The sequence below is a fragment of the Archocentrus centrarchus genome, chromosome 22, assembly GCF_007364275.1.
Source record: "Archocentrus centrarchus isolate MPI-CPG fArcCen1 chromosome 22, fArcCen1, whole genome shotgun sequence".
Taxonomy (NCBI): domain Eukaryota; kingdom Metazoa; phylum Chordata; class Actinopteri; order Cichliformes; family Cichlidae; genus Archocentrus; species Archocentrus centrarchus.
The window spans coordinates 2666108-2688999 of record NC_044367.1 but is presented as its reverse complement, the minus strand read 5'-3'; the positions used below and the strand labels follow the sequence as shown (position 1 = coordinate 2688999).

Here is a 22892-nt window from a genome sequence, read left to right as displayed (position 1 = left end):
CCGTTGATATTTAAGGGATTTGGACACATCCTAATCTGCTGAGGGGCACAGACTTATAACCTGTTTGCTTCCAAAACAGTATTTCTAACTGCGAGGCTGCTCTTATTTAATGCCTTTATTGTCTTTTAATGTTCCTCAATCAAGGCACAGGCCAAAACACATTGGAGATTTTCAGTTTTTATTCTCTATTGTTTAGCATAATTTTGTGTCCCCATTCATTGTTGCCAAGGCAGCAGCTGTTCTCTAGAGGTCGACATAGAAACAAAGATCAGTGCCAAACCCTCAGATGAATTTAAATATAAGTGCTTTACCTCCAGAGACAATAAGTCATAAGATAATAGAGCCATTATTGTATTGTCATTCCTTCCTAAATTTAACCAGCTGTACTTAATTCAACCACATTTGACAGGAGAGTGTGCCAAATAATATATTCAGCATTTGGAAAAAAAAATCCATCCTCTCTTATGATTATTGGTGTGAAAACATGAGTCATTACTTGAGTTTAAGAGACAGTTGTGTTTGTGATGATGGAATCTGATGAGATAGGAGTAATGCTAATGAATTTTACACATTCTTTAAAAAATATGCTTCATAAATTCCAGTACATTCACACATACAAGAGTCTTGTCAGAAGCAGATGTTTATGTCATAGGCTAAAGTCAGGCATGAGTTATGGTTGAATGTAGAAGCACTGTTTTAAAAAACCAAAAACAAACATTAAATCATAGTTGTTTCTGTATTCTTCCTTTGGAACAGTTCCAGTATTTAAAGTTCATAACCGGCCCGTCTTCAATGTGGCACCGTTTGAGCGCCTATCTCCCATGAACGTTGTCAGCGCCATGGGCCTCGGCTTCCTCCTGGCCCTCCTCATCTTCATCGACCAGAACATCGTCGTTTCACTGACCAATGCACCAGAAAACAGGTAGGTTCTCACATGTGGCTGATATACAGACATCTGACAGTTACTTTTGACTTTTTTTCCTCAATTGCAAAACTGTCTTTACTGAAAATAGCATGATGATGCCAAGGAGGGAAGCTGAGTTGATTCTTCTCTTTGGCTAACACTCACGTGACCCCCTCAGAAAGCTGCCGCAGACTTTTAGGGATCCAGTCGCCCACTTTGGAATTTTCTTCAAGTGGATATTTTGTAGTCTGTTGCGGAGGGCAGATGAACTGAGCCAGAAACTTGACATCTGAGTCAAATTGTCACAGTGAGAGAGCTCTGAAGACGCCTTAGAGCCAAAACACAATGTGAGCTTTTCCCCTGTTCTTCTAAATTTGCATTGCATGGGCCAATTTAGAGCCATCAACCATCTAGCAGCCCTACAGTGAAAATCTATAATGATGGAATTTCTGGCATTAGCTTTTAGATTTGTTGGACAGAGATTAAATGGATCTAAATGTCTGCTTCAAATATGGAAGAATTCCCCAGAAGGCAAATATCCACTAGTGCTGAAAGTCCTGAAAAAATAAATGAAGGATATTTGAAAATGGGACTCATTGTGAGATTTAAAAAAAAAAAAAAGTGGTAAACAGAGTTCACTTTGTTTATACCTTGTGTTTTATTAATAAAAGGACAAAAACAGCTGTAGCTATTTCTGCTGCAGCTTTGTTCTTCACGTTGTTTCATCCAGTCCATTCCTTTTTTTTTTTTTTTTGCTTTATATCTTTTTTCTGTCTAGAGAAGTAAGATGTTTTTTGGAAGCATTTGAACTTTTTCCCCACCCACACAGATATTTGATTACATCAGTCTTATTTGTTTAAAGAAATATGACAATAAATGAATATAGACTTTAAGGCCTTCAGCATGAGCTTGCAAAATTATATATATGGCTGTTGAGTGAAAATAAATGAAAATAAAAACAAAAACATCTTCAGCAATAAAATTCTCTTTCATTTTGTTCGATTTATGCATGATGACCTAAAGTCTTGATGCAGTCTAATTTACAGCATGCAGTGATGCCAATGTCGTGTGCAAGGGCACAGTGCAGGAAGCACAGCTCGCGATCAGTGTGTTCATATTTCTTTACAGAACCACTGCTGTCTACCTTCAGGCAGCATTTTTACAGTTTTAGGCTAAATCCTTCCCCAAAAGATGCACACAAACACAGGCACACACACACATAGTCCCCCTCCATCCCAGAGATGATGCACTGCAGTGATCCCTCACTAACAGGAACAGAAGAAAAAAATGTTTGGTGGCATCATAAAGGTCGCAGCCTTGTTTTTTTGTATAAAGTTACAGTAGTGTCATGCTCGGTTTATGATGTCATCATCGGTGACATATTGGTTTGTGCTTTTTCTTTCTGTAAAAACATGAAAGAATTTATAAAAATGTACAGGATATTTTTTCTTTTATGTTCACTGAAAAAAGGTTTGCAAAACGTGAGTGAGTTTGTCGAAGGGCATCGCTAACCTTAGGAGAAAGATGCCCTTTGTGCTTTTAGCTTAGTGCACTAGTAGTTGGAGAGTGCAGGCAGAGTACTGTCACGTGTGCTCACTTCTAAACAGTTTTGTGTGGCAGTGTTCTTGTATGTTCCTTTGAACTTAGGTGTATATATACTGTATTAAATGCATAATGTACTTTCTCATTTGTTTTCTTTATGTGGTTTTAGGTGAGCCGCTTTAACCCGTTTTTGTGCTGCGTCATGTTGTCGACTGTAACGTTTGCATTGCTCCTCAGATTGTTGAAGGGTACTGCATATCACTGGGACCTGATGCTCTCTGGGCTCATTAACATCCTAATGTCAGTGCTGGGGTTGCCCTGGATGCATGCTGCCTTCCCCCACTCCACCCTCCATGTGCGCCAGCTGGCTTTTGTGGAGCAGCGCGTCGAGGGGGGGCACCTCTATGAGACGTGAGTTACCAACCCTCTCACTTCCGGTGCTAATCAGATTCTTAATTAAAGGTCGTCTTCAGAGTGTGTGGTGACTGTAATTTTGAGTTGTATCCGAGCTACTGTATCCTGTCCTTCCCTGATTGCATGATTACTATGTAACTAAAGATTTTCCCTCTGGGTGGAAGAGGTGAGGGAGTTTTTAATAGATGAAAGGATTATGTTCATCAGTCTGGCCACACAGATATGTGCAGAATTATAGTTTGCATATATTCGGGATGAAGAAAGTAGTTGAGTGTGATTAATGGAGACTAGGGGACAGCCTTGTGTAAGTTCAGAAGATTTAATTAGAGATATAAGCTGGAGAAAAGTACGTGATTCAGGAATTTTGAAAGTGTCTGTATGTCTGGAAATTAATATTCCAAATTTCCCAGGAAATTTGGAATATAATATCACTGACTGTATGAAAAATTGTCATTTAATTCTATCATTTTCAGTGTTTTTGAAGTTGAACTACATAAGCCGCGTTTTCATTAGTACCTACCCAGCGTGGATTGACTCGATTTGGCAAGGTTTGAAGGTGGTACCAGGTACTTTTTTTAGTACTCACTCAGCCGGGGTTCCAGGCGATCTGAAAATGTGACGCGGAAGAACAGCATGCCACTGATTGGCCAGGGAGTGTCGTCACTGGTTGAGTCATGAGAGCGACTCCACCCAACAGCAAGATAATGGAGGTTGAATGCCTAGACCTGACAGTTTGCAGCGTAGTTTTTGCAACATGAGAGCTATCTGAAACATGCACCCAGCATACATATTATAACCCTATACTGCCGGGCGATCGCCGCTGAAGCACCCGTTACCTGCCCCTGATAGCCGTGAACAGCTGGTTAACACGGCTGATCTTAAGAACTTTGAATATGTAATAATGCAGCCGTTTGTCCTACCAGAAAAATTCAAATGGTTTCTGAAAGCTGAGAAACTGCACTTCACAACCAACATAGGGTTATTATGGTAATTATTGCCAGAAGTACGCGAACTGCGGCACTTTTGAAGTACACTGATTTGATTATGACATGTTCGGGGTATAGGGTTACACTTAACAGTGATAACCTTCAGCCATTAAAACATTGTACGGGGACTTATGCATGATGATGATATTAAACTGGCATTAGCTGTTAGCTTGCCTCTATCTCAGGGGTGTCCAAACTTGCAGCCCTGCTCTATCTCATCCATTGTTGTGTTGTGTTTTGAGCTGCATACAAATTACATCAAGAGACTACTGCCCACGCTGCTATATCGACGCCACCCACATCGAGGTGGTCCTCAATTGCAATGGGAAAACAAGACCGTGCAGTCGAGTCGACCTGCGCTGAGTAGATAGTTATGGAAACCAAGCATTAAAGTAAGTTAGTTTATAAAGAGCAAATTATCAGGAAGCGCCTTAACTGAGTACTGAACAGGTGAGACTGAATAAAGAACACGAAGTGAAATAAATCAAAATTACACAGAAAAATGTGTTTTCAGCTCCACAGATTGAATCCAAACGAGGTCATTCCAAGGTCACAGATGCAACCATTCATGTTGCCTACAGTGGGAACAAATCTATATGATGATGGAATGACCTGGTTTTCTACATTACTGCCTAGAGGAGTCTAAAGGAGGATTTTCTTTCTTAGAGTTCATTTTCTTGTAGACTTATTTCAGGGTTAAAAACTTGGTCAGAATTATCCAACTACTACTGAGCTTCATACGGACAGCAAACCTGGCACACTTAGAAATGTATTCTTTCCTTAAAATGATGGTGAGCTGTCTGCTCCCAGCTTCAGAAAACATCTTAAACTGCACTTCGCTGTACTTTATGTAGTGCCCTTTTTTATTACCATATGTAATGCTGCAGCTTCTTCCCCAAAACAGTTCAGGCTTCATCAGGCCACAAAACATTTTCCCAGTCATGTTGCTCACTGACAAACCTTTGGTGTGTACGTTTTGTTTTTCTCCTTTGGAGATGCAGCCTCCTCTGTGCTGTCCTGCCATGGACGGTGCAGCCATGTGCTGTGACATATGAATGTCAGAATTATGAACAGAGATCATCTCGGCTGGACAGATGCTTTGTCTAATTGTGGACTGATTAATATTTAAATATGTTCTGTCATAAGCTTGTCCAGCTTTATATAAATCAAAAAATGATCTTTGTCAGACCTCTATTTGAATTTTTTTAAATGGCAAATTCAAAACGCTTATATGTATTTTAAGTTGAGTAGTTCTAACAGACACCTCCAATCATTTTTCATTAATTGGACTGCAGGATTGCAAGCGCCCGACTTCAATTAGCTTTTGTTGATGCAATTAGCCCGGGGGGTTTCCCTGCTTTGTCCAAAATACCCTGCAGATGTTTAAATCAACTATATGGAGGCAAAACGCTTATTTTGTATTTTATTCCTTTAATTATATGGTGTGTGTGTGTGTGTGTGTGTGTGTTCATGATGCAGCTTGGATCAAGAGATGTTCATATTATCAGACAGGTCGTACATAAAGGCTGATCATTCCATGTTTTCATGTGTCTGCTAAAGATTGGTTAATTTCTTTCTTATTTTATGAAAACAGAAGATGAACAGTAGCAGAAATCTGTCATAAGATCTGCTCATTATATATTTAAATGTTTATGTGAAAAAAGGTATTCTAGCATGTTTTTCACTGCTGCTCAGGTCCCTTAAACTCTGGGAAGTGGGTCTAGAAAATTCCAGATTTTTCAAATAAAACGTGCTAGAATGCTGATAACAAAATCCCAGAAAATACATTGTCTGTTGCATTGTATGAAACAATTGTGGGCTTTCCAGTAGCCATTCATTTGTATGTTATTGTGTGCATTTGTATGCTGTGTGCGTCTCCTCAGTATCGTCCAGGTTAAAGAGACCCGTCTGACATCTCTGGCTGCCAACATCTTCATTGGCGTATCGGTGTTGCTGTTGCCTCTGCCGCTGCAGTGGATCCCCAAACCTGTCCTATATGGCCTCTTCCTCTACATCGCCCTCACCTCCATCGATGGAAACCAGATGTGCGACCGAATGGCTCTCCTTCTAAAGGAGCAGGTGAGAAAGTGTGTGTTGGAAGGAGCAAGTCGATAAATGTGTGCGCGCGTGTCCATATGTCGATTGCAGGGCTCCGCAGATCAAACAGTTGACTGTGTGCCCGGTGCTGGAGGACCAGACACGAATGAAATGTATTTGCAAATATAATTTTTGTGCTTGTTTTAATCTCAGGGAATTAAGACAGATGAGCTGATAAATTAACATTATTATTATTTTAGTATTGTGTATCAGACGCATAAAAATGCTAACAGAGAGTGCTGATTGTTTTCCTTGTGTGTTTATCCTGTGTGTCCGATTTAACCTTCCTTCTCTCCCAGTAAAGATGTAAAATGAGGTTTCCCATTTTTCCCCATGCTTGGTAATGTCACACACTGGCGCCTCCTAATGACGCTATGAGGAATTGACTCAAAACTATTCAGCTTCACCGCCTAGAAAGCCTGCAAAAGTGTCAATTTCTGAGTTTATAATGATCTTATCAGACAAAATTAAAAAAATGTTATGTTTTTGCCTTTTTTTCTGCGCTCTGTGTTGTTTTATATATTTCAGAAAATTGTGTTTTGAGGGAGATTGCAGGTACTAACCAAGATTTGGAAGATAAATATATTTGGCAGATGGATCCAGTCATTTTTGATTTATTAACTCTTGATTGGAAAGACTGATACCTGACACCAGATCATTTGGTGGAGCTGAATTTGTTTTTGCTGCAGTTTTAAACTTGCATCACGTATCAGTGGCATACAGTCACACAGGAGACCCGTGATATTATAAACAGTTATTGTACATTGTGTGAAAGCATTCACTGAATGCTAAATGTTGAAATGATTTAAAATCCAGAGTGCACTTCTTAGATGTGTGTGCGCTGCCCACTTCCCTTAGTCATTTTGTTAAGATTGCAGGAGACCTGAGGACAGTGAGGAAGAAGAAGCCACAGGGGAGATTGTTTTTCTTTTTTTTTTTTTTTTTTTTTTAATCTGTCTTGATCCTCTCACCTCCTGCAGACGTCTTACCCACCTACCCACTACATCCGCAAAGTGCCCCAGAGGAAGATCCACTACTTCACCTTCCTGCAGATGATGCAGCTGCTGGTGCTGTGTACGTTTGGCATGTACCCGATACCGTACATGAAAATGATCTTCCCTCTGGTCATGATCCTCCTAATCCCAATCAGGTACGACTATGGCCACTTTGTCCCGTAAAACTGTTTTCTCGCGTCCTTTAAACCAGGGTGACAATCAGCAGAACGCAGGTAATAACGAGCTGTGCCTGACCTAAATCTGCCCTCTGGATGAAAAAATACTTTAAATTACAGTAAAGTCTGGTTTCTACTTGCTTTTTTTTTCTTCTTTCTTTCAAAAATCCTCATATTGCTCTAAACAGTCTCATTATAGGCAATAAAATGGACAACAAAATTTATTTTGTTTTTTTTAAACTATATTAAAACATTTAATGTAGAAAAAAATGCAACATCTGGAAAAATGACTAAATATGTTGTGTGCAAACCGCAGTTGCAGAACTGTGTGGCACTCAGTTAAGCGTGTGACCCTAACTGAATATTTTGAATCTTTTGTAAAATTGTCAAACTTTAAAGAAAGTTTAGAATATTTGGTTTGACTTTTTTTTTTTTTTAAGTCTAAGAAACACATTTTCTTATCCAAATATTGATCAGTTTTATATCAGCTTTGTTTTTTTAACTGTAATAATATTGTTATTAATTGATTACATTCATTCATTGTTACAGAATTAAAGCACAGCATAAAAGCCCACCTGAAATACCTGAATTAAAAAAAAATGTTTCAGGTATTTATGAAATGATCACACTGGAGAAATGCACTGAGTTTATGCATGCATCTTTCATGAGTTAAACCTTATCAGTTGATGTTTGTGTGGGGAACGAGTGCTCCAGGGCAGTGCAACAAGCTGTAAACACAACATTGTCATATTATTAGCAAGTTAGCAAACAGCTGCTTATACACGTACGCTGGAGACACTATACTGCATCAGTATTCAGTACAGTTGTGCTTCAGGTTACCGGGTGAGTGCAAATTCAGTATTCGCTGTTCTTTTCACTTACTTTTTTCACTTCCCTCCCAACTGCGTCCTTCCAACTGCATTGTAATAGTCAGGTTAGATCCATGAGTTAAAGACTCTGGCTAACTGCCAGGTGCTACATTTATCCCCATGAAAGTTAAGCATAGAGAAAATAATTGAAACACCTTCCATAGATCCATAAAATACAACAAAAACATAACGTTATGAAAAGTTAGCTGTATTAGTTTTAGAATACCAGATTCACAGTTGTACATTAACCGCTATAGAAATGCTCTCTTACTGACTGGTAGTACTGATAAGAAAGTGAACCGTCTTATCTGCTAAGTTAAAGGCTTTTTCTCATGTTTTCTTTCTGGTCCAACAGGGAACAACTAACACGAGCGATCTCTCTGCTCTGTTTTTAGGAACAATGTGCTTCCTCATATCATTGAGGCCAAATACTTGGACATAATGGATGCCCAACACATGTAGCTACAGATGGAATAAGCTCTGGATCCACATAAGGACATCTGGAACAAAAAAAAAAAAGATTAACAAAAACATATTTTTCAATGCAAAACTGTATGGAAAGCAAAAAGGAAATATATCGACTGTTTTGATTTTTGTATCCGATAAGAACTTTCTTTTAGGTGAAACACTGGAAAAGTGGCAAGTCGTGTGAAGAGGGATGAGAGTCGTGGGAAATATTTTCCAAACATTAAACTGACGGCATCTCTCTGAGGGAAAGTTCTGCTGAAAAAAGGAGGGAGAAAAAAAAACCCGGGATCATCCAGAACTCCCTGTTTCACCTCTGTTTGACCCTGTCAGATTGTTCAGTGCCATATACCTCCATGTTCTCCTTTCACACCTTTACTTTTCTATGATAACACTTTACAATATCCTACTGCAGTGTGTACATCTGTGTTTTAACCTGTGGGCAAGTGCTTAAAGTACTCATTAATGCTGCGCAAGTAATAAAACTGCTGCCAGTGGACATTGAATATTAATTAGAATGGTGTAATGGCACAATGTAAGTATGAACATTATCTATTTTTGACACTTTGCACTCACATTGTGTTTTTACACTGTCATACAGGGAGGTTTTACATACGTACACTATGTTAAGTACTTCAGTGTCTTTCTGCGGGTTGCTTACATGGCAGCAGTACTGCATTTAGGCCACTGTAAAGAAAATCTTTAGCTTTCGAGCATCGATCATCGTGCAGTGTTAAAACCTTCACATTCCTGCACCTTTTAGCTGTGAGCCTCCCTTTTTTCTATGTGGGACACTTGTGTCCATACATATTTTGATTCTAAGTCATTCCAAAAATGTCAGTATTCATTAAGGGAGGGTGTGTGTGTGTGTGTGTGTGTGTGTGTGTGTGTGTGTGCGTGTGTGTGTGTGTGTGTGTGTGTCATGGACACACCTGTCCATCATCTAGCTTTCTGCCAGGTCTTAGAAACCTCATTTTTAGGTGGAATTTAAGTGCTCAGATGACTAAAAAATACATTCCACGGGTATATATTATGTGTAATTATTTAGAAAGACAGCACAAACCAAATCATATAGTAAAGTCTTTATGAAATTATGAATATATTAGAATATATTATGGCAGTATATAAAACTTAATATCTTTCAAATTTAGGACTATTTATTTATCATGATGACAGTTCATCTTTCAAGTGCAAAATGATCATTTTGTGTGTTTACCCTCACCTGTAATTCTGTTTGCTCTTTTACATCCTACAGATACCAAATCTTGTATTTTCAGTGTTCGTCTCACATATGGCTTTACTGCAGTTTACATATCAAAGTCCCTCCCAGCTCCGTGTCACAGACCACAGTTCTGGTGCATTGTTAGTAAAGAGAAAAGCCAGATTAAAGTGGGTGGGGGGGGGAGCATTTGAGCGCTTTGGACTGAATAAAATGCATTCTTTTTTTTTTTTTTCTGTGATCCAATGTTCAAAAATGAGTTTTAGAATAACCCAGTCTTGTTTTCTATTTAGATGTTATGATTAGATCAGTGCTTGCAGATGTTGTCATGTAATAATCCAGGCGTCTGGAGAGATTTATCTTGTTATCTACAGTTCAAAAAGAAAAAAAAAATTCTAAGCACTGGTTTGCTTAAAGCATGTCATCTGGGTTTTTGATACAATGTGATGCCAATAGACATGTATCCTACTTGAGAAAAAAAAAGTAGCAAGTCAAACAGTAACTTCTCATTAAAACGAATGCAATGCTCAATATTTAGCAATACTGTGTATAAAGCAGAACTTCACTGGTGATATTTGGGTTAACCAGTGAAGGTGGACCCGTCACTGAAGCAATGACAGACCAGCTGTATTTTTACAACAGCGCCTTTTCAGTCCATCCTCATCGTACAAACGCTGCTCTGCGCTGATTTGATTATTATACGCATAAAGACAAAAAAAAAACAAACAAACAAAAAACATTTGACTGTCAAAAAGCATCCTGAGTGACAGATTCTTTTTTTTTTTTTAATGGTTTTGTTGCTTTCCCAAAATCCAAATGGCAGCTCCCTCATGCAGTTCTGTTCAACTTTGTCTTACAGATGTGAGAAAGATGTCTAATTTAAGTAGATGGATGTCTCATGCTGAGATAGCAAGGCATAAAAGCTTGGAAGCATTTGCATAATCCTTGGACTAAGCCTTAAGACAGCACTGGTGAAAGGAGGAAGAGATTGTGAGGTATGAAGGAATATGTACAGTTTGCAATGCAAAGTTTAGTTTTTATCAACTATCCATTATAATCCAACGCAAGGTATTAGTTTCTAACTTTGGACTGAGATTTAATGATTCTTCTTATGTGACAGTACTGTTGTTGTTCCTCGATATCCTCACTGTACTGATGATTTTGGAATAGCAGCAAACTTCTCTCAGAGGACTTTGATATTGGATTTGGGATGAAAGACATACTACTCCGTTTGTGAAACCTCGACTCCCCTTTCCTTCTAATTGGATTTGTTTGAAATTGCGTACTGTGGTGTTTTGTTTAGTTCCCTCCCTCCACCCCCCCTTTTCTGATTTCATATAGCCTACTTTTTCTAATCATGAATGTATGATGTGTGGATTTTTATATAGCATACTAATTTAGGTGTCAAACAGAATCTGTAATTTTGTCAAAAAGATCAGCTATATTTGTAAGCTGTAAGATGTACAAAAGAGAAAAAATGGTTATCAAAACAGAATGTGTTGGTTTACGATATATATATATATATATATATATATATATATATATATATATATATATATATATATATATATATATATATAATAAAATAAAATATAAAATAATAAAAATAATATACTGTACACTGAAAAAGAGAGATTATCTCAAGCTGTTTGCCAAATAAAAGTAGTAGTGATGTAAATATGTGTGTGTGCTTGTGTTCACTGTGACTTGCTGGTCAGTTGTTGATATTAGTGCCCTTTAGACAAAGCTTCCTTGTAATGTTATTGACCACCCTGACCATTTATCTAAGGCCACATCAGGACAAAATGTTCCCTTCACCAACCCCCTTCATTTAGAGGATATGACAAAAGGTCAAGAAGTTGTGCCACACGGTTACATAAAGAATGCTGTGAATTTTCAGTACACTAATCTGCTGTGGAAATAGGAAGGCTATGAGCTCTGGAAATAACTTGCACTGAGTAGTGAGTCCTGAAATACAGTCCCGTACTCCAAATGTGCATTTATTTCAGCTTAAGTTTCTAATCTTATTTTCACCGTCTTTGAGTATTAACATTTTTCTTTTTTCATTTTAATAAAAATTATTTGGTATCAAAATCCTCAATCAAAACCCACTCCTATAAAGACAGTGGGCTGAAAAAGTGGGGAGAGTGCCATCAGGACAATGGAATGTAAGTAATGGCTGAATATGTATTATTAGCATACTAAGTACACAGTTTTATATATAATATATACTTAGTTTACAAAAATAGTACGTTGGCTGTTACTTAACAGATAAACTTCCTGCTCTGCAGGGAATTCATCCTTTTAAAAGCTATTTTTGATGTTTTCCTCTTGCCTCACCCGCAGGCCAAAGTAACAGCCTTCCATCCAAGTAAACGTCCCATTTTTATGCATGTTGTTGCAATTCATCCTCCTATGGAGATAAACCCTTCAAACATTATTGACTCAGTAGATGTATCTGTATCGCCACCTTCAGGACAGATGTTATATCGTCGCCTTCATTGAAACGGTATGCTGTGTGTGTCAGTACAGCGATTACTGACTGATATACAAGTGCTTAGGTAAAGAAGTATCATTCTTATACTGATGTAGAGGCAGGAAATAATACCCATTTGCACCATGTAACAAACCGCGAAGGAGCGCATTGAGTGCACCTTCTCCAGCGTCTCTATGACGTCGCTGCTGCGCTGCGGCTGCGCAGATCGCCACAGCTCTCCAGGTCACGTTAAACCTGGCAGAACAGGTGATCAGCTGTCGGCGGGGTTAAACGCAAAGAGATAGAAACGCGGCAGTCAGAGCGACTTTCACGCGCTCTGCTGCTCCAAACTGACTTGTGGGGAGGGGGGAAACCTGTCCGCGGCTCTGTGTCTTTGTGGGCCGGGTCATGACACTTCAGAGGTGGGGCTCCTTCAGTAAGCTCGCAGCTGGATTTGTCTTTCTAGCATCCCGGAGGCTGGCACTTCTCCCTAACTATAAGCACGTGTGTGCGTTCAGTCAGTGTGCAGCTAACATGGCAGAGGAGGCGAAGAAGCTGGCTGCTTACGCCGCCGTGGATAACCATGTCCAGGTACAGTGGATTGTGTTATTGTTTGCTGCCTTATAAACACATGTTTACACTCTGTTAGCTTGTAGCTTACTGTAGGCAAGTTTTAAAACAGCAGTTTATCACATATGCTTTTCACTGTGCTAGCAAAGTTAGCTTAATATACAGCTAGAAGCCCAGCTCACTGATTTGTTACCGTTATCCAGCTTGCTCGGTTTGAGAGGGAATTAGCTGTGATAGCTGGCCAACTTCGGTCAGCATTCAGCAGTAAAGATACTAACTGCATGTTACAGCAAACAGTTAGCCGCTAGCAAAACGCTCAGTGTAGTTTGGGGTGATGGACAAACAGAAACGGATACGCTAATGCGCCTGATTTTAATTTGTATTCCCAAATAAGCCGCTGGCGATGACAGAGCCGTACAATGGTGCTGTAACACACTTTATGACTGCTCCATGCTTACATTTCATAGTGAACTAACCACATCATGACGGCTCACGAAATGTCACGTTAAAAGTCACGATGGTATCCATTTTTGTTGAGACCATGGGAGATAATAAACTCTTTAGCTTTGCAATCCTGACATGGTCCTTCGCTCCTGCTCCACCTCTGTGTTCAGGCTCTAGAAAATTTCTCATGAAGTAAGACTTTGGCCACTCACAGGCCAGACCTGCAGAGCAGTACAGGGCAAACAAATCTGCTTGATGGGTTAGATAAAGGACTTCCAGCTTGGAAAGCCGGGCTCAAACCAGCCCTGATTAAACTGTAGCAGGTCTGAAGCACAGGCGTGGGTCCATGCTCCTCTAGTGGGAGAGTTGCAGGTGGGGGGTGGTATGTTGGGAAAATCTAGCTTTCCATAGTTTACTGACTGCTGAAACTTTTTTTTTTTTTTGTATACCTATACAGGATAAAGTAGATTCATGATAGGATCCTTATCACGACCCTGCCTGCAGGAAATTAAATTCTTATGCATCTTTTGGTGTTTTTGTTTTTCTCCTCCTCACACTTTTAGAGCTGCCGGGATCTTTAGCATTACTGAGCCACCCCTCAGTATGTTTGACTTATTTTCTGTCTTTTGCAGAACAACCAGGTGGTTGGAGTGGGCAGTGGGTCGACCATTGTCTACGCTGTGGACAGATTAGGTGAGTGAAACATTATAACCTTTATGCTGAAAGTGGATTAACTCGTGAATTACAGAAAGCACAGGTTTAAGCTAAACTCCAGTTAAGAAACTGAACACTTATCTTTTATTTTTGGTCTTAACAACATAAGCAAATTGCTAGAGCACAAGCAGCACCGTTTGGGTCGTTATTAGAATTAAGAAAATAAAAGCACTGATGATCCTTCTGTTTTTCCTCTGTGTGTGCGCTTCAGCGGAGAGAGTGCGTCAGGAGAAACTCAATATTGTGTGTGTTCCCACCTCCTTTCAGGTTAGTTTACATGCCAGAGACATGTATTTCACAACTGTGTGTAGCAATATGGCTTTAAAACACAACTTCCCCTAAAACATCTGTGGGTTTTCCTCTACTTTTTTTGCCCCCTTCCTCCTCCCACAGGCTCGTCAGCTGATTCTGCAGCATGGCCTCACTCTGTCAGATCTGGACAGGCACCCCGAGGTATGACGAGCTCATTGCAAATTAATCTAAAGGCCATGGAAATAAGAAAGGGACACAATATGGTGCAGCTCAAACCCTGTCAACCTGAATTGCAACTGTAATAAAAATAAATGAAATATGATCAGAAGAGCTGACTGTGGCAATTTCTACATTTAGGGAATGGTTCAAGTTTTTTTTATTTTTTGCTGTCTCTGTGTAATAAGTTGTTGCCTTTCCACCGCTCAGCTGGACGTGGCGATCGATGGAGCAGATGAAGTGGACGGGGACCTCACGCTGATAAAAGGTGGAGGGTGAGTACACATCAATACAAACGTGTGATTGTAAGCACTGTCTGCCCTGATTTCTCTCTGATTTCTCCTCTTTTTCTTTCCCAGTGGTTGCCTGACGCAGGAGAAAATTGTAGCCGGCTGTGCTAAACATTTTGTCGTCATTGCCGACTACAGGTTTGTATTGTGAGCTTAAATTAAAGTTCAAATACTGGAGAAAGTGTGGTAACATTCACAGGTGCAGTGTTGTGTGCATTGGAGTTGTTGCTCGTTTCTAATGTACAGAGGAGGTCAGAGGTGCAGCATGGTGGAGGCTGTCATGGTTTGTTGGCTTTATTTCAGCCAGCGGTGTTGGAGATCTTGTCAAAACCTGATGGTTTTGTGTTCATAATTCCATCAGACCCACCACGCAGCATGACAATGATCGCAAACACACTGCCAATGTAGTAAAAGCATACCTGGATATAAAAAGCATAATGGAAAATTATCAGTCATGGATCGGCCTCCCCAGAGCCCAGACCTCAACGTTACTGAAGCGGTGTGGGATCATCTCCACAGAACAAAAGGCAGAAACATCCAAAGAAGAGCTTTGAGGGCTGCCTGAAGATGACTGCAAACCATTCCATCATATAAACCTGAAACCTGTGTGCAACAGTTGACCTTCATGGTGTGCAGAACTCAAAACATTATTTATAGGCAGGTTCTGACCCATCTGCATAATGAAGATGCACGATAACTGTTCCATTAAATGCACCCCTCCCCTGAAGCTATGTAATGCTACGGGTATTTAAACTTTAATATTTAAAATTTGAAATGCTGTAAATCCATCAGTTGACCATTTAGTGGCAGTAGATGCCACAAATCTTTGTAATTCCCATTTGTATGAAAAATGTATCTACTCGCCAGCGTTGAGTTTCTAAATATCAAACGTTGCCTGGTCTGTATTCAGATGGTGGGGTCATAACTTGGCTCAAACATGAAAGCACGACTCCATCCTGTCTTCTATCAGTGGTTCAGGCTGGTGGTGGTGGTGTAATGGTGTGGGGAGGAGACATTTTGGGCCCCTTAGTACCAGCTGAGCATCGTTTAAATGCCACAGTGTGTCCATCTTCTGACGGCTGCTTCCAGCAGGACGAGCACCAGAGCTCAAATCATTGCAAACTGGTTTCTTGAACATTAAATAAAAATGTGTTTTAGCCTGATCTGTATCTGTTAGCAGCGTTATTTTAAAAACTTAAATATGACGTCCAGATTTGTTTCCTTCCCTCCTCCTAGGAAGGACTCCAAAGCTCTGGGCCAGCAGTGGAAGAAAGGAGTTCCCATTGAAGTCATCCCCATGGCGTATGTTCCTGTCTCCAGGATGGTAGCCAAGCGTTTCGGAGGCGAGGCTAACTTACGGATGGCTGTCAACAAAGCAGTAAGTGGACTGATTCATCATAGCAGCGCCTCTTTGTCTCAGGAGCATTTTTCCCCATTTTTTTTTTTTTTTTTACTCCAAGCTTTGCTTTGTTTTCCTCCTGAGTTTTGCTTTCAGTGGCTGCACTCACTGTATGCTGCTGTGGACCAGATCATTGGCTGAAATGCCTGTAGTGTCAATCCAGTGCAATTAACTAATTGTGTCGAGTTGTGCGTGAGCTTCATTAGCGGCTTATGACAACTGTGTGAAACTGAGGAAAGTTTCCACCAAAAAGCGGAGGGCAGAGCCGCCTACACGGGATCTGTAACTGCCTCATTAACGCTCTGCAGACTTTAATGATTTTCCTCCTACTCAGTTCTTTCAAATGAACAACATCCAGCAAGAGACGGGAGCCTCTGTTTATTATTCCAGCTCTTAATGTTTTTATTGCTCCTTTTTACTGTTGAGCCTGGAAACAGTTTGGAGCGCTAATGAGTGGGACAGTTTGTTTACCCACAGATCCTCGATGATCAGACATGCTGTTATTTAATTAACTTCCTTTATAATCACACAAGATCGCTTAATAATTACATGTGGCAGGCTGCGCTAAAGCGTTTTGTAAACTAAGTAGAATAATTGCATCGCCAGCACGCGAGATAACGTGTTTTGCTTGCGTTTGCTTCTTCACCCTGCAGAGTGACTGAGTTGTGTATTTGTGGCTTCCAGGGTCCTGTGGTCACTGACAATAGCAACTTCATCCTGGACTGGAAGTTTGAGCATGCTCAGAACTGGAAGGAAGTCAACACTGCCATCAAGATGATCCCAGGTGAGGAGCCCTTCTAAGTGGATTTGACCACCCGCTGGTCTCCTGAATGCTCACCGTGTCTCTGTGTGTGCTGCTCAGGTGTGGTAGAGACCGGGCTCTTCGTGGGCATGGCTGAAAGGGCCTACTTTGGCATGGAGGATGGAAGCGTGCAGATTCGGGATCCTCCAGTCAACTGACGAGTTCACCATGAACGGCGTCATCTCTCTCTCTCTCTCTACTCCTCTTCTGAATGACCTCACCGCTCCCACAAGTGCCATAGTCTTGATTTATTCCAGGTGTCATACTGTGTTCGGCCTGAGCTGCACCTCCTGCAAAGCAAGAAGGTTTTCACAAATCTCAGCAGGGTCCGCATTGATGATCACTTGGTTTTTCTCATCTTGCAGGTGGTGCTTCTGTGTTTTTAAAGTGCCTGATGAGTAAAATCAAGTATGTCTTCCTTATTTTGCAGCGTTCCCCAGTTTGGCTTCCTGGTCACACTGGGAATGTTGTTTTTTTTTTTTTTTTTTTTTTTTTCCCTGTAATTTGTGGGTTTGACTGAATGTCTGCAGAGTTGTGGAATCACTGCAGTGCTGCGCAGTCAGACTGAGGTGTGCCTTGAGGTTAAAAAAAAGACACTATTAAAGGTACATTAAAAAATTATAATGATGCCTGCTGTTGGAGGAATAGCATGAACTAATGAATATACTGATTTACACAGCAAGAGGCTCCAGAATTAAGGATAAGTGCAGGCAGGAAATCTGTTACTGTGTTAAGATGCACAACATGAGACGGTACAAAGGTGGGTTGTAATGAATATGTCCTTGTTGAAGTAGACGCCAACAAAACAACACAAGCTATTACCTTTGTGACATCATATTGATACATTTCCATCGTCTATCCTGCTGTTGCAGGTTTGCTTATATTCCATACTAGAAGCTACCCTTGTTCCAGATCAAACGGGTATAAAATCATGTCCGCATTTCTGGATGTTGACGTGGAAACGAGTCCGTTGTGTCATAACACTGTTTAAAGTGACTTCAGCCGAGCTTCATTTCACTGATGAGTAGGAACCAGTGATCGGGCTTCCTGTCCTGAATGAAGACACACATTTGTGGTTTCCTGAGTTTCAACACCTGTTTCTGTAAAGTTAGACTAATCATTGAGGTTAGTTTAAGAAAAAAACAGATCTATTTTAAGAATTCAGTGCATGTATACGTCTTCTTCCACTGTGTCAGTTCTTTTTGTGCCTGTAAATCACTTGTGTGAGAGTTACTCATCCTTTACACAAGCCGTCTGGCCGCAGAACGCCTTGTGCCATGGTATAAAACAACTTTATGGTCATGGTGATGGACAGCTGTGATATAGAAGCATTGCATTTAACTTTGACCTGATGTAGCTCGTGGTTCTAAGGTGATTCTGTATGCCTTCATAGCTCGGTTGGTAGCATGCAGTCTGTCCCTTGAAAAAATGATCCATTATGTCATTCTGTGGCCAAGTTACTGTCTCTGTATGTATGCATCAACCATAACATGTTTTTCTTATGGTTTTAGATTGCAGCTATTCTCTGTACTTTAGACTCACCATGCCTTACACCCTGGTTTCATTTTGTAAATGTATGTTTTGTTTTTTTAATGTACAACTGACCGACTCAGGAGAATATCAGGGCTGTGAAATTCTAAATCAATCAAATGTGGTCAGTTCAGTTCAATTTGTTTATAAGCCACTGTGAGGTATTCTTGTTCAGATCCTATTCTAATGTAATTCTAGTTTCATGAATCAAATTCAAGAGGCCTGGAGACAAAGTTAACCAGGCTAACAGTGTGTTTGGAATATTTGTGCACCAGCATTTTTTCCCCCCATTCTTTACCAGTTTACTGTGATTATGATTTTACTGTAAAGATACTAATTTCTTTGTCAACCAATACAGGACCAAAATTATAACTGCATGTCTCGCTTCATTTCTTGTGATTTTGTGAAAATTTAATAGTTGGCACACTTCCCGTTATGGACTGTTAATTGGCAAACTAAGGAATAGATTAATACCTCAAATATTATATTAAAATGATAGCTGCAGCGCTTGTAGATGTCAGCAGCAGCATGTGTGATTTCTGCCTGTTTGGATGAGCTAAGCTCGAGTTACTTAGTGCAGAACATGCTATGCTCCTCCTTGGCCACAGGGAGGCGCCGGAAATTCAAGCTGTTCAGTCTGCTTCAGGTAGTTACTACCAATACAGCAAAATCTTACATAGTATGAGCAAATACCCTTACGTATAATAAATAGTAGCACACATCTCTTGTACACTGAGCAACTGTAAATGCTTTGTGATAAGTTTACAGTAAGTCGTATATTAAAAACATCTATTTTGTTATGGTCCTAGAAAGCTTTGGGCTTTGCTCCTCTCATGGAGTTACAGACATTATGTCATAGTTATCTTTGTTTAACCGAAAACGAGAAAGATAACTCGTGACCGGGACCAGAAACTGCACCTATCATGTACGCTGAAGCCACGTTGAAGCTTTCATGTTGGCTGTTTTGACAACTTCTCGTGAATGACAGCTGAAATATCAAATCTAGTTGTTCTATTCAGTCAATCAGGCCGCGAACTGACCAATGGTGGTGGTGCCTCTCGGAATAACCCCTCTTATTGGTCCGAGTTGACGTCGTCCGACCAATCGCAGATCCGCCACGGGATTCGCCACCGAGGACATTTTTGCGTCACTTTTCCTTTCGTCGTGGGGCTATCCGCTAATGCGCCTGCGTCGTTGTGACCGACAGCGGATTAGCCAATGGGGTTTGCTGTTTGGGGGGCTGGCACTTCCTGAGCCCACCTCTTTGAGTGACAGACAGCCGATGCAATCATATTCTGCTTAGTGTGCGAGTCTAGCTGATTGACAACAAATTGCCCAACGAGAGGCGGTTACATGAATTTTTAACGAACGTAGGGATTTCACTAACCAATCCTAGTGTAGAAACAAGGCGGGATTTAGCGTTACCAAGGCAAGTCGAGTCCAGTATAAAGGGAATAACATGGTTTCCCAGTGGCTGTTTATGTTTACTTAAAGAACACCTTCGAAAAGGGCGTTTTGTTAGACACAGCGAAGTTTCCTGTGTCGTTACAGGTTTTTTTTTTTTGCACCTTAAGTTCTCTTCTATGTTAAGATTTACAAGGCCAGTGGCATGTAAATCTCATATTTCACTAATGTGCCAGTCTTACAAATGGAAAGGGGGCTTCACTTTGGAAACGTGAGCATTTCCCTGGTGCTCCTCTTGTTGCTGAAAACGCTCATCGGATTCGGGACTTCGCAAGCTCAGGGCTCCGCCATCGGGAGGGTGCCGCAGTCCACAACCGGGAGTCCAGGTTCGACCTCGGCGGAAGATGGTGCAAGAGTCATGGAGCGTGGCTTGGAGAACGTAGGCACCTCGGTCATTGGACCAGACGTTACCGTGGAGGACGACGAGAATGGGTCGGCGGGGGAGGCAGACGAATCACATGGAGAAAGTAATGGAAGCGTCAGACAGACGAGGTAAATATAAAAATAGTAAACGGCCAACTGACTGTAAGTAACTACACGCCCATTATCGGACACTGTCACTTTAACGCCAACAAAATAAGGACAACCCCTAAAATAACAAGCACACAAACTAGTAAACCAAAGCCTCGGTGTATTTAGAATGAAAAATAGATCTTATTTCCCTTTTTTTTTTTTTTTTTGAGGAGGGGATGCTTTTTGAGTATTCCTCCGCCGAGGCGGTGCGTCCAGAAGTTGTTGTGGACGCGTTTGTTTGTGTGCACTTTGGTCACAAACCGCGTTTTACTGCGTATTATCACAGACAACTTTACAAACGGCCCAGAAGACATTGTGGCAGAAATGTTTAGTGGCGTGTCACAGCACAGAACAGGAAAAACGAAGTGTTTGTGAGCAAGTTTGGCTTCCTGTCCGATAATGGACGCATATGGTAGCAGATAGACTTAAGCCGCTAACTAGAGCTAGCTTTATTTCATTTTATTTTATTTTTTTTGTGTGTCCATGGGCAGCTTTAGTAAGTTGGTAAGCGCGAAAGGCTTTATGGATTAGGCTGCACTTATGTGGCATGTCAGGGCATAACGGACGAGAAAGTTGTTTGTGCGTCTTCTAGCAGGCTGTGGAGAAAAGTGGTTTTTATGTGGTTGTTTCCAACCGCAAAAGCGGAACATGTTACGGGCTGACATGTCACAGCTGCTCTTTGGGTTCACTGGAAGCTTTGATTCTGTATGCGGAGAAACTCGTTTCAAATACAGGCAACCGTGAGCACATGCGCTCTGCTTAATCCGAAAAGAGACCTGAAAGCAGCCCCAAGTTACATTTGTTGGTATTTATGTTCTCAGTATGATGCTGCTACTTTGTTCTGTGCAGTTTTAGACTGCGAGATTGGTTTATTATACTATAATACAGCAGGAGAACCTTCGTAACAAGTAGCATCCCCTCCTGTCTGCGTGTAATGTGCTTCAGATCTGAGTACAGCTGAGTGATAGCACCAGCCTATTTATGTATTTAACAGCTGAGTTGGACACTTCGCATAAAACGTTGATATTGGTTGTAGCGGTTTAAAGCTGTAAACTAAGGGGCCCCTGGAAGATAAAGCAAATGTTAAAGTGTGCAGAGTGGGAGCCTGATGGCTGTAATCTGTTGTTATTTGACAGAATAGAAGTTCAGGCTAAACCTTGCTACTCCTTTGAGGGGGGAGGGGGGGGGGGTGTCTCCTGCACACCTGAGGACATGCTGCATGTCAGAAATAAAAAGCACACATCGGGGATTTATTCACAGACATGAAATCCAACCCTAACGTATTTAGCACAGTTTACATTTTGACATATTACCGTGAAAAGGCATGTGGCACTGCTGAGAAAATCTCCTGGATGCTGCCAGTCAAAAGTTTACGGTTTCACACAGACCACATGTTTCCTCGGTCCTGCTGGATTGCTGCTGCTGCTGCTGCTGCTGCCCAAAGTGAGATGCAGTTCTCGGCGCAGTGGGGAGGGCATTGATTTTGTCTTCCTTGGTAAACAGTAGGTTTGACGCCCACCTTAGATGTTTGGCGCAGTGTGTTCCTTTTCTGCTCTTTTATCTTATTTTTACCTTTACAAGACCGTGACACTTACTTTTGAGTGTGATATAGCTACTTGAATCAGAATTATTCAAATGCCCTGTCTTGTTTTATGTATATAAGGTCCTAAGGTCCTGTAATAAATTATTCCCTATGTATTATTCCTAATATGCTGTCTGTTTTCCTGAGAGAGTCATAACATTGAAAACCTTGTTAGAGTCGAACCTTTTGAAGATGTGTGGTGCCGTTTCATGACCTTAATGTTAAAGCTTGCTGCCATTGTATCTACTCGATGGTTAAAACGCAGCATGCTGCCTGTTTTCTGCCAACCCTTTTTTAACTCTGAGGCTCACTTTAAAGTTTTCTGACAAGACCCAAAGCACTGTCTGTTAGCGCCGGGTGTTTGAGATGCCATATAAACAATGCTTTTTCACAGCAGGGAGCTACTCTGCATGCTGTGTAGTCTGTCCCACCAGACTCAAGTCAAGAGGAATTGGAGGTGTTACATAGGTGGGAAGAGAAAGATTTTACATAGTGTTTACTAGGCAGCAGAATCTTTGCGTACCACTGCACTCTTTTACACCCTGCACACTGCCACAGCCGCAGCTTCACCAGGATCAAGTCTTGGTGTAAGGGCAACACAAAGGGCTTCGCAGAGGGCAAAGCTCCTGCCTGAGATCTGCCATACAATATCAGGAGGAAAGTAATTAACAGATAGAAGCAGGATATTCCCCTGCCAATCACCTCAGCTGCTGCAGGAAAACTCCTGAGCGTTCACCCTGGTGCTGGTCACACCCTGCTGCTGCTCGCTTTCTCCGCCGTGTCACACGCTCTACCTGCTTTCTGTTTTCTCGCACACATATTTGCAGTCTTTTTGCCGCCAACTACTGGCTTTTTGTCACCTTGTATACATCACTCTTTGGGCAGTGTGTTTAGAAGTTATGGTTTAATATCTCTTGACTTAGTTGTTTTTTTTGTTTTGTTTTTTTCTGTCTGATTTGACAGAAAACAAAAT

The 22892-nt window shown here is 40.9% G+C and overlaps 3 protein-coding genes across 4 annotated transcripts in view; all 3 read left to right on the top strand.

Annotated features, from left to right (window-relative positions):
- slc4a11 (solute carrier family 4 member 11) overlaps window positions 1–10389 on the top strand; it is a 130018-nt gene extending 119629 nt beyond the window's left edge. For both annotated transcript variants that reach the window (XM_030718660.1, XM_030718659.1), the window contains 5 exons: window positions 757–922; window positions 2684–2857; window positions 5730–5925; window positions 6924–7093; window positions 8379–10389. In XM_030718660.1, the coding sequence (XP_030574520.1) occupies window positions 757–922; window positions 2684–2857; window positions 5730–5925; window positions 6924–7093; window positions 8379–8445 (773 nt within the window). In that variant the 3' untranslated portion in view covers window positions 8446–10389. The remainder of the gene's footprint in view (window positions 1–756; window positions 923–2683; window positions 2858–5729; window positions 5926–6923; window positions 7094–8378) is intronic.
- Window positions 10390–12409: 2020 nt separating this feature from the next.
- Window positions 12410–18370, top strand: rpia (ribose 5-phosphate isomerase A (ribose 5-phosphate epimerase)). Its single transcript, XM_030718744.1, has 9 exons — window positions 12410–12734; window positions 13790–13850; window positions 14083–14138; window positions 14265–14324; window positions 14550–14614; window positions 14699–14767; window positions 15866–16007; window positions 16713–16812; window positions 16891–18370. The coding sequence occupies exons 1-9, from the start codon at window positions 12552–12554 to the stop codon at window positions 16986–16988; spliced, it is 834 nt and encodes a 277-aa protein (XP_030574604.1). The 5' UTR covers window positions 12410–12551; the 3' UTR covers window positions 16989–18370.
- Window positions 18371–19624: 1254 nt separating this feature from the next.
- Window positions 19625–22892, top strand: part of eif2ak3 (eukaryotic translation initiation factor 2-alpha kinase 3) — a 30016-nt gene continuing 26748 nt past the window's right edge. The window contains exon 1 of the mRNA XM_030718928.1: window positions 19625–20316. Coding sequence (XP_030574788.1) covers window positions 20009–20316 — 308 coding nt within the window. The 5' untranslated portion in view covers window positions 19625–20008. The remainder of the gene's footprint in view (window positions 20317–22892) is intronic.

Bases quoted from the DNA above. Each gene is read 5' to 3' on its own strand.
- rpia (XM_030718744.1), top strand. From the start codon at position 12,552: ATGACACTTCAGAGGTGGGGCTCCTTCAGTAAGCTCGCAGCTGGATTT. The intron at 12,735-13,789 runs GTACAGTGGATT...TGTCTTTTGCAG, and splicing joins CCGTGGATAACCATGTCCAG to AACAACCAGGTGGTTGGAGT. The intron at 14,768-15,865 runs GTTTGTATTGTG...CCCTCCTCCTAG, and splicing joins GTCGTCATTGCCGACTACAG to GAAGGACTCCAAAGCTCTGG.